At 38.7% G+C, this 13,345-nt stretch overlaps 1 protein-coding gene across 4 annotated transcripts in view; it reads right to left on the reverse strand.

Moving 5' to 3' along the window:
* Nucleotides 1-6,540: 6,540 nt before the first annotated feature.
* Nucleotides 6,541-13,345, reverse strand: part of uggt1 (UDP-glucose glycoprotein glucosyltransferase 1) — a 35,625-nt gene continuing 28,820 nt past the window's right edge. For all 4 annotated transcript variants that reach the window (XM_031309939.2, XM_031309937.2, XM_031309936.2 and 1 more), the window contains 8 exons: nucleotides 12,944-13,048; nucleotides 12,695-12,779; nucleotides 11,693-11,875; nucleotides 10,980-11,140; nucleotides 10,732-10,846; nucleotides 9,911-10,027; nucleotides 7,761-7,905; nucleotides 6,541-7,625 (listed from right to left, as the gene is read on the reverse strand). In XM_031309939.2, coding sequence (XP_031165799.1) covers nucleotides 7,606-7,625; nucleotides 7,761-7,905; nucleotides 9,911-10,027; nucleotides 10,732-10,846; nucleotides 10,980-11,140; nucleotides 11,693-11,875; nucleotides 12,695-12,779; nucleotides 12,944-13,048 — 931 coding nt within the window. In that variant the 3' untranslated portion in view covers nucleotides 6,541-7,605. The remainder of the gene's footprint in view (nucleotides 7,626-7,760; nucleotides 7,906-9,910; nucleotides 10,028-10,731; nucleotides 10,847-10,979; nucleotides 11,141-11,692; nucleotides 11,876-12,694; nucleotides 12,780-12,943; nucleotides 13,049-13,345) is intronic.

The following is a 13,345-nucleotide window of genomic DNA, read 5'->3' on the forward strand; positions in this document are numbered from 1 at the left end:
TCCAAAAAGTCATGTCTAAAAAGTCATAGTAAAGCATGTCGAAAAAATGTCAAAAAAGTCATAGCATAGCATGTCGAAAAAATTGATAAAAAAGCCATAGTATAGTATGTCGACAAAACATAATAAAAAAGCCATAGTATAGCATGTCGAAAAAAGTCATAGTATAGCATGTTGAAAAAGTCATAGTATAATATGTTGAATAAAGTATAGCATAGAATGTCAAAAAAGTCATAGTATAGTATGTCGACAAAATGTAATAAAAAAGTCATAGTATAGTATGTCAAAAAAGTGATAAAAAAGTCACAGTAAAGCATGTCGAATAAAGGCTATTTAGCCTCTCCCCCCTATCTACCCTCTATCCTGAACCCTGAATAAGCTTTTGCATTATGTGCCACTAACTTCCATCCACCCCAACTTCTCTACCCTTGGGAGTGTTCTCCTGGCATATATTGTGATGACCTGAAATCATCACCAGGTTTCACCACGTGTGTAAAACCGGGAAACACCCATTTGAGTTTACACACTGATTGTTGCCGGAGGGGGCGTGTATAAAATCTCCTCCTTGTAAGAGTCAGTGTGACTGAAGGAGAGTGAGAGAGAGGAGCAGTGTCAAAACCGGCCGGAGTAAAATGCTCTTGAAAAGAAACACAAAACAAAGCAAAGTAGTTAAATCCCTTGCGTACGGTTTCCTTCATACTTTCAGCCGCACACCAATCCTGTACACTCCACCTTCGGATCATCATGCCACATTCGCCGTGCAAATCTGTTCACGGACGCCAGTAATCATTCAAAAATCAGCAGAAAAACCCGGACTGGATTATTGGACTGACTGGAATGATTGGGCTGACTGACTAGACTCCGTGAGTTATTAACTTTTCCTATGACTTTTTGTTTTGTTTTTGAGCCTGAGAAACTGACCAGCTTTATTTTTTTTCTCGTTATCAGCACTGGTCTGGACTTCATTGTGATTTTGTTTGTATGGGACTGCAACTTATTTGTGTTTTTGAGATGGTGGTTTAAATGTGCAGAAAACCTGAAGTGGAATTCTGAAATTTGGATTGTGCTTCATCTGTGCTTGTGTTTTTGTGTGAAATCCAAATACACTATATTTTGTTTTGTACTAGTTTTTGAGTTATGGTGTTTATTGCTTTTATGGTCATTCATTGGGGAGGGTGTACATTCGTTTAAGATGCACATCCTTTGTGACATTTGATTTAAAAAGAAACCACAACTAACTTGTATCTTACTGCCAGGAGAGAGACCTGGCTGGCACCCCAAACAAAAGATAAAATCATTTAAACTTGAGCCAAACTGTCACAATATGACATCTTCATGTTCACTGTTGGACCTTAAAATTCATCATGTTTTGAACCCACAATCGTTGTGTTCTTAAAACCAGCTTTCACCTTATGTGCCATGAACTACCCTCTACCCCAACTGCTCTATTCTTAAATCAGTTCTCCTGGTGTATTTGACATGTTCACTGTTAGACCTTAAAATTCATCACCTCTTGGGAGGTTTGAACCCACAACCATTGTGTTCTTAAAACCAGCTCTCACCTTATGTGCTTCCAACTACCCTCCACCCCAACTTGTCAACCTGTGGGAGGGATCTCCTGGCATATTTGACATCTTTATGTTCACTGTTAGACCTTAAAATTCATCACCCCTTGGGAGTTTTGAAACCGCAACCTTGTGTTCTTAAAAACAGCTTTCACCTTATGTGCCACTAACTAACCGCTACCCCAAAGACTCTACTCTTGGAGACATTCTCCTGGAATATTTGACATATTCATGTTGACTGTTGGACCTTAAAATTCATCTCACCTTGTGAGGTTTGAACGCATGACCGTTGTATTCTTAAAACCAGCTTTCACCTTATGTGCCACTACCTACACTCTACCCCAACTTCTCTACTCTTGGGACTGTTCTCCTGGCATATTTGACATATTCATGTTCACTGTTTGACCTTAAAATGTATCACGCCTTGTGAGGTTTGAACACACGACTATTGTGTTATTCAAACCACTTTTCACCTTATGTGCAACTAACTACCCTCCACCCCAGCTTCTCTACTCTTAGGACTGTTCATAGAGTAGAGAAGTTGAAAAAAGTCATAGTATAGCATGTCGACAAAGTCACAGTATAGAATGTTGAAAAAGTCATAGTATAGCATATCGAAACAGTCATAGTATAGTATGTCGAAAAAAGTCATGAAAAAAGTCATAGTATAGTATGTTGAAACAGTCATAGTATAGAATGTTGAAAAAAGTCATAGTTTAGCGTGTCGAAAAAGTCATGAAAAAAGTCAGTCAGCATGCAAAAAAAGTCATAGTATAGTGTGTTGAAAAAAGTTATAGTATAGAATGTCGAAAAAGTCATGAAAAAAGTTATACTATAGTATGTTGAAAAAAGTCATGAAAAAAGTCATAAAGGTTTCTTTCTTCTTTTTGATCACTTTTTTCGACATACTATACTATGACTTTTTTATTACTTTTCGAAGTGCTATACTATGATTTTTGTTTTTGACATACTATACTGTGACATCATCACTTTTTTCGACATGCTATACTATAACTTTTTGATCACTTTTTTCGACAAAGTAGTGTAGAAAAGAGAAAGTGACCCACTTCTCACTTGACTTATTACCTCAGTAAACATTTTCGTAGTGAGTTTATGGTCTCAATCGCTAGATTTAAGTCTTCTGATTTTAAAATCGGCGATAAAGCAGGGGGTATTTTAGGGCGTGGCTATAATGTGATTGCCAGTGAAAGTGTGTAACGTAATGTAGAGTGTAAGCAGCATTGCCAACTCTCAACTAACGTCACAGTCAGATGCCGCCCAACACTCCCTCACTCCTCCCTCTCGTCTAAAATCGTCACATCCGCAACCATGATGGCTGCGCCTGTAACGGCAAACTTGACGAATCATAGCAGATCTCCACAAACCAATGGGTGCTGTCTATTAATAATAACAGTAACTTTTGTATCACTTTTATCGACATACTTTACTATGACTTTTTTCGACATACTATGCCATGTTTTATTTGGTGGGACGTTAGCTCTGTGGTTAACACTGCTACCAGCAAATAGGCACTGTAGATTCTGACCCCTGGTCAATCCCCAGTTCGGTATGGGCTCTTTTGTGTTTGCATGGTCTTCCAGACTTTCTTTGACATGATATACGTTGCCTTTTCAATGACTGTTTTCTACATAATATACTATGATTTTTTTAGCACTTTTTTATGACATACTATATACTATGACTTTTTCAGTGTGCCGATGTGCTGCAATAGCAGCAATCGGCACAATGCCTATTGTTTCTCATACTTATTATTATTATTATTATTATTATTATTATTATTATTATTATTAAAATTATTATTAATATTATTATTCCGTCCGTTTTTTGTCCCGCTAAGGCTCACGAAGCGTTGCCAACACGCGCACACAAATGACATCATCACGTGTGTAACGCTCGGGAATGGTGTGCTATGTGTTTTCTAAGAGATTTGCCGCACGGTTTTCACGAAATCGGCAAAAAACGGCGCAAAATTGTCCCATAGACTTGAATGGAATCGTCGGGAAATCGCTTAACATCGCTCAAAACAAGCCCCCTTTGGGACAATGCTGTATCGCCATACTTTAATGTAGAAAAAAGATTAAAAGTTTAAACCGAAGACAAGACGTTGGCCTCTATTGGGCTGAATGGGCATTCGCATATCAAGCACAGTTTCTACGAAATCACAGTTTACGTATCGTCGTCTTTTCAAACCGTTTCAGATTTTCCAATGTGTGTGTATGTGGCCGGAATGTTGACAGTTAGAGTGGGAGTCAGAGTTAGAGTGGGAGTCAGAGTGGGGAGCTGAAGTACGATTCTCGGAAAATCTTCCAAACAAATTGCTCTCCCTCCTACAGTTTTCACTCTTCATACATCATAGTTGGTCAAAATGTAGGAAATCTTGTGCCGGTCGCAGACATGTGACTATGGAATCCACTGGACGTAAACTTTTTGCTGTAGACACTCCAACTGCCGATAGAAACAATGGAGTTGCAGTACGATTCGCTGAAATTTTTTCCAAACAAATTGCTCTCTCCCGTACAATTTTCACTCTACGTACATCATACTTGGTCAAAATGTAGGAAATCTTGTCCCGGTCGCAGGCATGTGACTATGGAATACACCGGACCTAAACATTTTGTTATTTTGAAACCAACTGCCGATAGAAACTGTAAAAAAAAAAATGGAGCTGCAGTGTGTTTTCAGACCGGTTGAGATTTTCCAATGTGTGTGTATGGGGACAGAATGTTCAGAGCTAGAGGGGTGAAGCTGCATTATGATTCTCTGAAAGTTTTCCAAACAAATTGCTCTCTCCCCTACAGTTTTCACTCTTCATACATCATAGTTGGTCAAAATATAGGAAATTTTCTGACGGTCGCAGACATATACCTATGGAATCCATCGGACGTAAACTTTTGGCTGTCTACATACCAACTGCCGATAGAAATTGGAAAAAAAATATCTGGAAGGACGCAGACGGTTCCCTGTTTGTTACTGCTCTGTGTCCCATATATTTCACAATACAAACCACATCAATGCATTCGCCAGATATTTATCTCTCTGGTGATGATAATATTTTGGCATTTAGACCCACGGTTTTTGAATTACAGAACAAAATTAAGGTAAAATTATCATTAAATGGACATGTTTGACCCATGGAAGATACTGTCTCCCCCTCTCCCCACTCCCTCACTCTGGAAATCACCATAGCAACAACTTCACACCCTCACACACCTCCTCTTTACTGTAGGCCATGTTGTCCTCTCTTTACAGGAAAGCAGAGTAAAGGTAGCTCAGATAAGCTGTTACTAATGATATTAACTATATACCTGTGGTGTCAATGGCCTTTACTCAAGCATTGCTGAATCACTTTAGCAACACGTACTGCCACAGGAGGAGAAGAAAAGGAGAGGACAAGAAAACTTAAAACCACATCAATGCGTTTGCCAGACTTTTATCTCTATTGTGATGATGAGAGGAGGAGGAGAGGAAGGAAGGAGAAGTGTTATTTCTCAGCTAACATGATGTAATGATGGACTAACTGACCAACTGACTGACTCCTAACTGACTTCAGACCTAATCACCAAAAGCTGTTTTCCACCAGACTCCATGTAAATAAACAGTTATTTAAGCATCATAAAACACACTACATTAAAAGTCGACAGAAACCAAATAAAGCTATGAAAAGCCGTTTTTGGTCTTCTCTACACTTTTCCAACCATCATAACTCTAGTGTTGGTTGAAATAAACACATAGGATACCGATTTACATGTGAAATATATGTTGGCTGAACCCACCACCAGACTCCATGTAAATAATCAGTACTTTGAGCACCCTAAATCCACCAGAGTCTATGTAAATAATCAGTACTTTAAGCATCCTAAATCCACCAGACTTCATGTAAATAATCAGTACTTTAAGCAGCCTGAACCCACCAGACTCAAAGTATACATTGTGAGAAATAAAAAGTCAAAAGAAACGAAAAAAAAGTGGTACTACGCTGTACTCTGGTCTTGACCTGTATGCATTTGTGGTGTCTTGTAAGCCCATCCATCCATTCCCTATTGCTATTGTTAATCAATTGTATTCTCTCTCTCTCTGTCTCTCAGTGACAGTGTGACCTATGTATGTCAATACAGCTACTGCTATTAATACTGTGTTAATCGGATGTGCACCAAGTAGGAGGCACACTGTCAAAATTTCTTCCGGAATTTTCTAGTTTTATATTGTTCTACCTTTTTATGACATACTATAATGAAATAAAAATTGTATGATATACTTTACTATGACTTTTTCATGACATTTGACTTTTTTCTGACATACTATATATATACTATGACTTTTTAAACCATACTATGACATGTTTGACATTTTATACTATAATATGAATTTCATGTTATACTATACTGACATTTTTTACTTTTTATGACATACTATAAGTTTTCTTGGCATACTATACTTTGACATTTTTGTGACTTTGTATGACTTTATGACCTAGTATACTATGACACTTTTAATATTTTCCTACCTTTTTATGACATACCTGTGCTATGACTTTTTAATATTTTTCTACCTTTTTTATGACTTACTATGACATTGTGTGACATACTATCCTATGACTTTTTTATTTTTCTGACATACTATACTATGACCTTTTCATACTTATTTTTCTAACTTTTTTTATGCCAAACTATACTATGGCTTTTTATGACAGTATATTATATTTTGACATATTTAAGACTTTTTATGACATATTATACTGTGACTTTTTTATGACACACTATACCTTTTATGACTTTCTATACTGAGTTTTTAAAAAAAATATTTTTCTGACTTTTATGACATACTATACTACAGTATGACATTTTTGTGAATTTGTTATGACATACTTTCTTTACATTTTTCTTACTTTTGTAACTAAATATCTTAAGCCAAATACTATCTAAGCAAATACCTGAAAACATGCACGAAACAGTGACAATACACTGGACCACTTCTTAATTGGGGAATTTTATTTAACAAAAACTGACAGCCGAAACAGAATGATAATGACAAATCCATGGATATTACCAAGAAACAGAAAATCCAATATTTTTAAGCTGAACTGTCATGGCTGCTCTTCCCACAAACTCTCGTCGTTTGTACTTTATGCTGCAACCTGCACAAGCCAGTGGATCCACCACTGTACAAAATAATACATACTGTATATGTAGATATGAACCGAATTTCCAGACTTATCTAGTATTTTATTTTAGCAAGTCTCAAGTGGGGCTGGGTATAAATGTAATATCTTAAAAAAATATTCCACCCAAATTCATTATTCAGGGTGAACAGTATGAGTTTAAGCTGATGTAATGAATAATGGGGATCATAGTTCACTGCATTGGACACCAGTTTGTTTATCTGCTCTGTGGTTTTGCAATAATATGCCATATCAATTTAAAAAACCTTATTAATGTCATGATATTGACTTCCAACATATTGCCCAGCCCTAGTATTAAGGTGTAAACATTGGCAAATTCAATGATTGTTTACTTCATATGGACTCTGTAAAATAGAAGTGTAAACATATCTAACTGTACCCTTTACCAATTTAGAGCCTAGCCTAACAGCTTGAGTTGTGTTCCTGAGTGAACAGAAACCCCTCCAAACACTAAATGTTTGATTTGTCAGAGATCAAAACCCAAACCCAAGTTAACCAGCAGTCCTCCCTTTGTGCTTGAACCACAGCCCAAACCAAAATCCCAATCAGTGCAAACTTACAGAATGACATCTATTACAGGGGAAATAAAAAAGAAAATAAGTAATATTAATGATTCACTTCACAAAATACATTCTCACCACTTGCACACATGGACAGAAAAACCTCTTACACCTGACCACTTTAACTCCCCTTTACACATTATAAAAAAAAAAAAAAAAAAAAATAGTTTCAACCATTTAGCACTGGTCAGTGTGTCAGCAGTCCCCAAGGCAGATGAGAAGTCTCTTTAAACTCTTTAAACAGAGTCCAGTTCACTGCCTCATCACAGCCACTGCAGCATCCTCACAACTCTGTGTGAACATCTGACAAAGAAGAAGAAGAAAAAAAAAAAAAAAGATGACAAAAACGAGTTAAGTTGATGAATATGTTCAGGTTAGAGAGGCAGATTTTTAAGCATATACTGGACTTGCAATCTAGTCGGTTGTGAGTTTAAGTACCTGTGCCTTGCGTTTTTTTTGTGTGGTTTACTCTCTCCTGGACTCTGGTCTGCAGCCGTTTGATCTCCTGGTCATAATCGGTCCACTCGGCCACGATCCTCACCGCAGCCTGCAGCTTGGGTTCCTTGGTCATAGGGTTGTTACACTGAGATCAGGAAAAAGGAGCCACATTATTACTTGCTCTGGCGATCTCTCAACAGGTGACAAGAACTTGTTAAAGTGGTCATTTAAAGAGATCATTGGTGTTCTTACTGCCTGGCCTGTCTCACATTTACTAAGTGGGAACAATTTCCAAAGCTAAAGTTTGAGCTGTTCCCCTCAGGACAGGTCCAGAGGCCTGTACTACGAAGCAAGATTTGGCGTTAACGAGGTAACTTCAGGTTCAACCCAGGGGTTTCTGTATCACGACGGTGGAGCAATTGTTACCGGGTTCAATCGCCGCGGTAACTCATGCTGAACACCTAACCTGCTTGGGAGCAGGTTATGTTGGAGATTAGAGATCAACCGGTGTAACAGCACCGCCTACTGACCAATCAATACGCAATTGATAACAGCGTCACTGCTGAGAGAGAGAGAGAGAGAGAGAGAGAGAGAGAGAGAGAGAGAGAGAGAGAGAGAGAGAGAGAGAGAGAGAGAGAGAGAGAGAGAGAGAGAGAGAGAGAGAGAGAGAGATAGAGAGAGAGAGAGAGAGAGTGACGGAGAGAGAGAGAGAGAGAGAGAGAGAGAAGAGAGAGAGAGAGGAGAGAGAGAGAGAGAGAGAGAGAGAGAGAGAGAGAGAGAGAGAGAGAGAGAGAGAGAGAGAGAGAGAGAGAGTTCCCTGATGGGTATTTCTTTATGAAAGATATAGATTTTCAGTGGAGGGAATTACGTATTATATTTTTTTATTTGATCTCACGATCGCTTACCACTGCCAGGGTTGCAACTGAAATAATAGGCTAAAGCAACGGCAGTTTATGGAAAGGACAAGTGTAATTATGGTTAGATCTAGTGCCTGACTGATGGGGAAGTGATATTGATACACGTTGTGATTTATGCATCTACAGCGTCGGCTATTTTTTTTGCCGGCTTTCCTCCTGTTTTAGGAAGCAGCGACTGTATTGCCTGCAAAACCGTGTCTATGTGTTCATCATGTTTACGTAGAATTATAGTTTGCTCTTCTTATGTAAAATATGCGACTCTGGTAGATGTTTGCGATTGGTCGTACTGTGCAAACACCGCCTCTTTTATGTGAACGTGCGCGCCGCTGGATTGGGAAGCCCTGGGTTGATTGAACTAGTTAACCACCGTCGTGACACAGCTTATGCGGGACCGCGGTTGTTAGGTTTGGTGAAACCGGGTAACTGAAAGAAATCCAGGGCATGTTGATCTTGATTCGTAGTACAGGCCTCATGTCTAACCACAACACCATCAAACTGCTCAAGGCTAATGAGGAGACATGGGTTAGATGATGGTAGCAGGGTGTACTCTAGGTTTTATATTCTGTTGTCACTTGATTTAAATTGTTCCATGTGACCGTGTGTGGTGGATTTTAGTTTATTTGTTTTACATATCTTTAAAGAATTAAGTTAAAGTTGACAGTTTTGTATCTGTGGTGATGGTGTGGAAAATTCTAACTCTCAAATTCTGTGAGTGAACACAAAAAAACACCAAATTAATAAGAGAGATCAGCTTTCTTCAGTTTTTTCTTGTGTGAACACGGCAGATTTAAGGGTTAAGGGGCTGAAAAAAATCGCCCACTGTTACACCGCTTTGTGTTTAAAAAAAAAAAGAAGAAAATAACTCTTACTCTTCTGCTCCAATTATTAGATTTTCTACTAAGAATGTAACACTTTTCAGAGTATCAAACATAATTTACCCAGATCCAAACCCTTCATAAGCCTTTGGAATTATTTTTTATCTTAGGTTTTTTTTTTGCAAGTCACTTCATTTATCCAAAAATAAACTCATTCACAGACTCAGCACTCAGTCAATTACTTCCTCTCAGTGAGCCTGTCTGCCCTCTAGTGGCTGTTAGGAGGCATGGCATTCCCTTCATTCCTCTACCACTGCTGAACTGTGCAGGGGGCTATAGGTCTATGACACTTTGTTATTTTTAAGCATTTTGTCCTGACCCTATCCCTGACGTCTACACACAGACAAACTGCTGTTACCAGGTCTATCGTCTTGGCGCTCCTCTTGGTGCTGTCGTCACACCACGTCTCGCACCACAGCCACTCCTGAGGCAGAGACTTGATGGGCACCTGGTGGATCATGTTGTTGGGCAGATCCTAAAAAAAAATGACAGACAATGAGACCAATGATGGATGCCGGGACAGAAACTCTCACAGGGATTTCACAAAAAGAACTTAATTGAAACAGTTGTTAAGGTTACCTCTTTGGTTAAATTAAACCAGGACACAGAACGTTAAAGCTTTAGATTCTTTAAAGTCAGCTTTTTCAAACCGTTAAAAATGATGATATAAAAGGTTGATCTATAATGTGCAGCCAAGCATCGGAAGAAAGCATCTGCTTAATTAACATGCCCCACTCTCAGTCTGCTGCCCTTATGTTTTGTAACTGTGGTGAAAGCTCTCCTTGTTAATGAGTTTAAGGAAATTAGAAAATCTAAGATGTGAAAGTCGGCTGCTGAACAGCGTTGCATTCACGGTATGTTGTCATAAAAACATGAGCAGAGAAGAAAACAATTAGCAAACTGACATTGTGAAATTAGTCTTTTCTCACATTATAAGAAGTCTGTTGATTAACAACCAACTCTCAGATTACAGAGCTTCCTTGAACACAACAGGGAACACTTTCCCTGTTTTCCAATTTCATAAAGCACTAAAATTAATGGAAACTGACATCTAAAAACATGCTTTGGAAAATGGTTGGCAGCAAAATAGGTCTTTTAAAAAAACTGTCTCAGTCTTTAGAATCAGATTCCAAACGCACGTTAAAAAGGCAAATGTGGACAGACAATGAAAAGACAGACCTGGTCGAGGTTGGAAAGGCTGTTGGGGTCCTGGCTGAGCCCTTGGTACTGTCCTCTGAGTCGGTCTCCTGCAGCTATTTTCCTGAACTTCTTCAGGTCGACCACATACAGGGCACTACAGGGGATAAACAAGGGTAACGCATGAAATATGCAGGAAAGTATGAAAAATGTATTGAAAAAGAGCGTGAGAGCATGTCTGTGTATGTGAGTGTGTTTGAGGGCAACTGCTACAAGCCGAGTGTGTATACCTGATGTGGTATCTGCGTCCGGCGAGGTGGCTCGCCCAGTAGCCGGACTTCCAGAAGCGGTAGCCATCCATCTCCTTCCGGCTCTCGCAGAACGGAGTATAACCGTATGGAGCTCCCTCCAGGTCGAAGTCCCGCAGCTCCTTCAGGTCTGTTCGCACAATCTGAAGGAGAGTAAACAATACAGGTGACTCTTCTCGTCATCAACAGTTAATCTGTTTCTTGATTGATTGTCCATACATATTTTAGAAAATAGGGCAAGACAACGTCTAAAATCCAAAGTCGAAATATATATTCAATTTACTACTATAGAACACTAACAAAACCACCAAACATTTACATTTGAGAAGTTGGTACCAGTGAATATTTGGCATTTTTTGCTCATAAAATGAATCAGAATTGTTGCAATTTTGTTGATCCACCAACTGACTAATAGCTTAAGCTCTAGAGCACTGTTGGTAAAACTATATTAGTATTAGATTACATGAGACAGTATAACATTGTTTATATTTGTTTAAAAATCAACTTTTTAATGATTTAAGTCCCAACGAAGGAAATCATACCCCATGGACATTGTTTTCATAGAGGTATCTGAGTCAGCTATCAGTTTATTCATCTAGTTGCTTTTATATCATCAGCTTACAATCTGAACAGTAGAAAGGAACAAATAGTTGCAGGATGAATAACAGTGTTTGTACAGCTATGTGTGAGCTAACCTGGTCAGCGTCTACGAACAGGATCTTGTCGACAGCGAGAGGAAACAGCACGTCCAGGAACAGGATCTTGTAGCCCCAGATGATCCTCTGCTTCTCGGTCTGTTGGTGTAACCAGCGAGGCCACTTGTACTGGACCAGCTCATACTGGAAACCATACTGCTTCGCCATGTGGGGGATGAACTCCTGCAACAGGGTCACACACAAAACATGCCTGTCACCGTGTGCTAGAAATACGAGAGGCAATGGAGTCATACATAACAGGCTAAAAGACATTGATTGATAAATGGGCAATTTGATAAAAACCTTAAAACATTTTGAGAATGACACTATTGTGTTGATTTTTGCTGGCTTTTTGTTTGAAATGTCTTCAGATTATTTTGTTATGTAAAAAGACTGCACAGGCTGGGTGCTCAATCAGTTCCACAAATACAGAAGTAAATCCAGGGAACTCTAAGGTGCCCTGGGAAGTTAAAAAGACTGATCACAGAAAAACAACAACAACCTTAAAAGCTTAAATCAAGCCTTAATTCAGTCTGGCTTTAGTCTTACTATAGTATACATATATATAAAAAATTATGAGCAATGCCAATCTGGAGCTACTATGGAGTTAAATATGGAGATGGGCTGCGTGTGATTCTGAGTTACAACAACAATCTTATCTTTGACTGAAAATAAAAAAAGTCAGAAAATACAGTGTATTACAGGATAATGAGGCTTAACTAACTAACTCACTAAAACCAGAGTGAAAACAGTCATAAAAACAGGACTGATAATGATGAACAGCCCAAGAGAAGCACTGAAGTCTTCTCATTCATCAGGAGATTTCCTTCTATGGGTAAGGAGTAAAAATCTCATCCCTGCTGTATGATTCATCTTGGTTTTCAGAACTTGTGTTTGAAGCTCACATTATTGACGGACAGAGAAGAAAAGCTGCAGCCCTCGGAGAAAATCTCAACATCAATGATGAGATGCCAGCTGATTTTTCAAAAGTAAAAATCCTACCTTGAACGTTGGGGACAGATAGTTCTTGAGAAACCAGAACTTGACGGGGGTTTTGGTGTTTTTGAGAACTGACAGCATCATAATCCTGAGAGGGGAGGAAGAATGAAAAGATTGGCAACAGGGCTGAGAGAACAAAGGTACTTAAATCAAAGTCTCTGTACACATAAGAAAAAGGGATGTTAGTTTTTAAGGCTTTTGGATGATACAACAATCCCCTTTTCTTTGCCTGGTCACATCTCTGAGGCTCACCTGAGGAAGCGCTCATACAGGTGCCCCGAGGCCACAGAGAAGATGTTGATCACGTCGTCCTTCTCCTGCTTTAGCTCCTCTGGCTTTCCTCCACCTGTGAACCCTCTGAAACACAAAGCACAAAAAGTTTTTTTTTGACAAGTTTACAAATTAAAATTAAGAAAAATACACACAAAATAGATTTATCACATTTGTTTGTCATCCAGGTACTTGCAGGTTAAAATTAACAAATCTTTGCACATAATGTACTGACGGTGCAAAACTATTGTTAAGGTACCTCACCTCAATTATGTTCATTATTGATTAATTACTGTTTCAGTAAATTCTCTCACTGTCAGAAAAACAGTTCAAAATCCAAAGATGTTCACTTTTCAATGATGTAAAACAGATCTTAATCGGTCT

Source organism: Sander lucioperca, chromosome 18, assembly GCF_008315115.2.
Source record: "Sander lucioperca isolate FBNREF2018 chromosome 18, SLUC_FBN_1.2, whole genome shotgun sequence".
Lineage (NCBI taxonomy): Eukaryota > Metazoa > Chordata > Actinopteri > Perciformes > Percidae > Sander > Sander lucioperca.